Source organism: Hermetia illucens, chromosome 2 (genome assembly GCF_905115235.1).
Source record: "Hermetia illucens chromosome 2, iHerIll2.2.curated.20191125, whole genome shotgun sequence".
NCBI classification, from domain to species: Eukaryota; Metazoa; Arthropoda; class Insecta; order Diptera; family Stratiomyidae; genus Hermetia; species Hermetia illucens.
This window is the reverse complement of record NC_051850.1, coordinates 183,126,228-183,128,593: the sequence shown is the minus strand read 5'-3', so window position 1 is coordinate 183,128,593 and position 2,366 is coordinate 183,126,228. Positions and strand designations below refer to the sequence as shown.

Here is a 2,366-nt window from a genome sequence, read left to right as displayed (position 1 = left end):
CTACAATAAGATGTTACCTCAATGTAGTGCAAGATATTTTGCTGCGAAGAGCATTCCATATAAAGGACCTAGCAAAAATAAAGAAGTAAAGAGGAAAAGGATACCAGGCAGGTATCGGTTGTATTTCTGAGGACCAAATGCATCCACTGTTTTGCTGCTAAGAGTTTAAGGAGTTGAAGAGCAATTAACTTTACAAGACAATGTCCAGTTCAAGAAATTTACCTGGATACAATGTCAAATTAGAAGCGGTGCTGGCGGTTTCCCCGTTGTCAATTAAGAATGGTGCACCGCGAAAAGATCTTGACATGGAGGTCAAAAACTTAGATGTCAATTTTTGTGTTTAATCTCTCTAATGTCTCCAATGCGTCTACACCAGTTTTGTCATGCCCGACAGATATTCAAGAAAAGAAATGTCGGTCCTATTTTGGGGATCATGCACTCTCAATGATTGTCGCAATACTGACTGACAAGTAGCAACTACACAGAAGTAGAGGATCATAGCTGAGCAAACACGGAGGTTACTATAATCGCCAAACCATATATAACAGAGATTATAAAACGGCAGGGTACCTTCCAGTGCATTGCGTGTCTATGTAGGTTGTAATGTAGCAGATATTATGTAAAAGAGTTGAGATGAGACATCATTAATTACATATCTGATCCACAAATACAGGAACATGCACTTTTTTATCCTATCTTTCATCAGCAGATTGGAAAAAATTCATATATTTTATGAATTCCGCAAAAGTATTTAAACCCGAGATGAACCATGGCTAGCTGCAACCCAGAGTCAGAGGCATATTCAAATAGGAATTATGCCTTCGCAGTGTGTCAAAAGTGTTTTAGTCCTTGTTATTGTACTAAGTTTCCTCTCGATACTATCCGTAAGTATTCTGCAGAACTAATTTCCCCAGGAATACCTGCAAATTTCAATTCAAATCTGTGATGCTAGTTTTACCTAATTTCCAGGCCTACGACTACGAAGTTTTAAGGTTCGAAGATGAAACGCAAGACGACAAAATCTGGAAAGTATCAAAGTTTAGGGTAAAAAAAATAGAACCAGGCATTTACGGAGTTTCAGGCCAATTCGAGCTTCTGCAGACTCTTGGAAAGAAATCAAAGGTACAATTAAAATGAGACGCAAATGAGGCAACCAAAAATCCAATAGCGAGTATAAAATAGTTTTCGATTGTAACTGAATGCTATATATGGAGATATTATCTAGAAAAAGGACCAACGAAATCTCTCATCTGCAGATCCTAGTGAAATTTTTCTACAATACAAATGGAGTTGGCATGTGGACTTTACTGCCAGGTCAAATAGGTCCAGAATTCGGATGTGACTTCTTAAACGATGGATACAAAAGATATCTCCCGGGTTTACCTGAGGCATCTAACTTCCCGAAAGTAGGAGATGATTACTACTGTCCATTACAAAAGGTATGCGTTCTTTCAAACCTGGACCTTCTTCAAATAACTCAAAAAATCCCCCAAAAAATAAAAAGCTTGTAGTAATCAACATTGAAACTTAGACAGTCCTGCTTTTTAGGGTTTATATAAAATGGACACATATAGCGTCAACACCACTAGGGTCACAAGCTTCGTCAAACCAGGATTCTATAAAATTCAAGTAACTATGGACTCAGACAGCGGAGATACAAGCGTGATGAACGTATACAGCAAAGTCGCAAGAAAATAGGCACTTTAAGATGCACTGTAAGGACTTCAAGCAATTAGTTAGCAAGGAGTTGACGTCGATATCAGTACATCCTATACATGTCGGTAAAAACAATAAAACTATGAAAGGACATAAAAGTTTTCCAGTTTCTTATATTACTTTATCACGCTTTTGGACCCTGGCAAAACTTAATAAGACCTAGAACCACAGACCTTTTACTTTTTGACGATATGTCCTCCACAGTTCGCCCTAACTGGGAAATTCTATAGAAATCATCGCGTCCAGTTTCGAATCGCGGTTGAAACTGGATCTCATTAATGCAACTTAGTTTGACACAACCAAGAAAAGATTATCTGTTCACTACTTGTGAAAGAGGGCATCCACACCCCCTCGGATACCACCTTGTCATGGTGAGGGAGCTTTGAAGGTGTCCAAAAACACATAAAAATGGAAACAAAAGATTGTAACCCCCTACGCTGTGAGAAGTCACAAATTTCCAATCCACACTAGACTTTGAGTAATAAGGTCGTGGCCGAGGCACGGACTTTGGAGGCCTCCCCAGATCCATGTTCCCCCACGGAGAAATCTGTCGAAGACAGGGTCTCCACTTCAGTAGAAAACCTACACCCGTTGTCTACGGAATGTTCAGCCAGAATGGATAGTACAGCAACTCCCTTAATGAGAGGAAC

At 39.3% G+C, this 2,366-nt stretch overlaps 1 protein-coding gene across 1 annotated transcript; it reads left to right on the top strand.

The window, feature by feature from the left end:
• Window positions 1–756: 756 nt before the first annotated feature.
• Window positions 757–1,814, top strand: LOC119649793. Its single transcript, XM_038052098.1, has 4 exons — window positions 757–884; window positions 970–1,122; window positions 1,257–1,439; window positions 1,549–1,814. The coding sequence occupies exons 1-4, from the start codon at window positions 816–818 to the stop codon at window positions 1,696–1,698; spliced, it is 555 nt and encodes a 184-aa protein (XP_037908026.1). The 5' UTR covers window positions 757–815; the 3' UTR covers window positions 1,699–1,814.
• The last annotated feature ends 552 nt before the right edge of the window (window positions 1,815–2,366 follow it).

Bases quoted from the DNA above. Each gene is read 5' to 3' on its own strand.
- LOC119649793 (XM_038052098.1), top strand. From the start codon at position 816: ATGCCTTCGCAGTGTGTCAAAAGTGTTTTAGTCCTTGTTATTGTACTA. The intron at 885-969 runs GTAAGTATTCTG...CCTAATTTCCAG, and splicing joins GTTTCCTCTCGATACTATCC to GCCTACGACTACGAAGTTTT. The intron at 1,123-1,256 runs GTACAATTAAAA...TCTCATCTGCAG, and splicing joins CTCTTGGAAAGAAATCAAAG to ATCCTAGTGAAATTTTTCTA.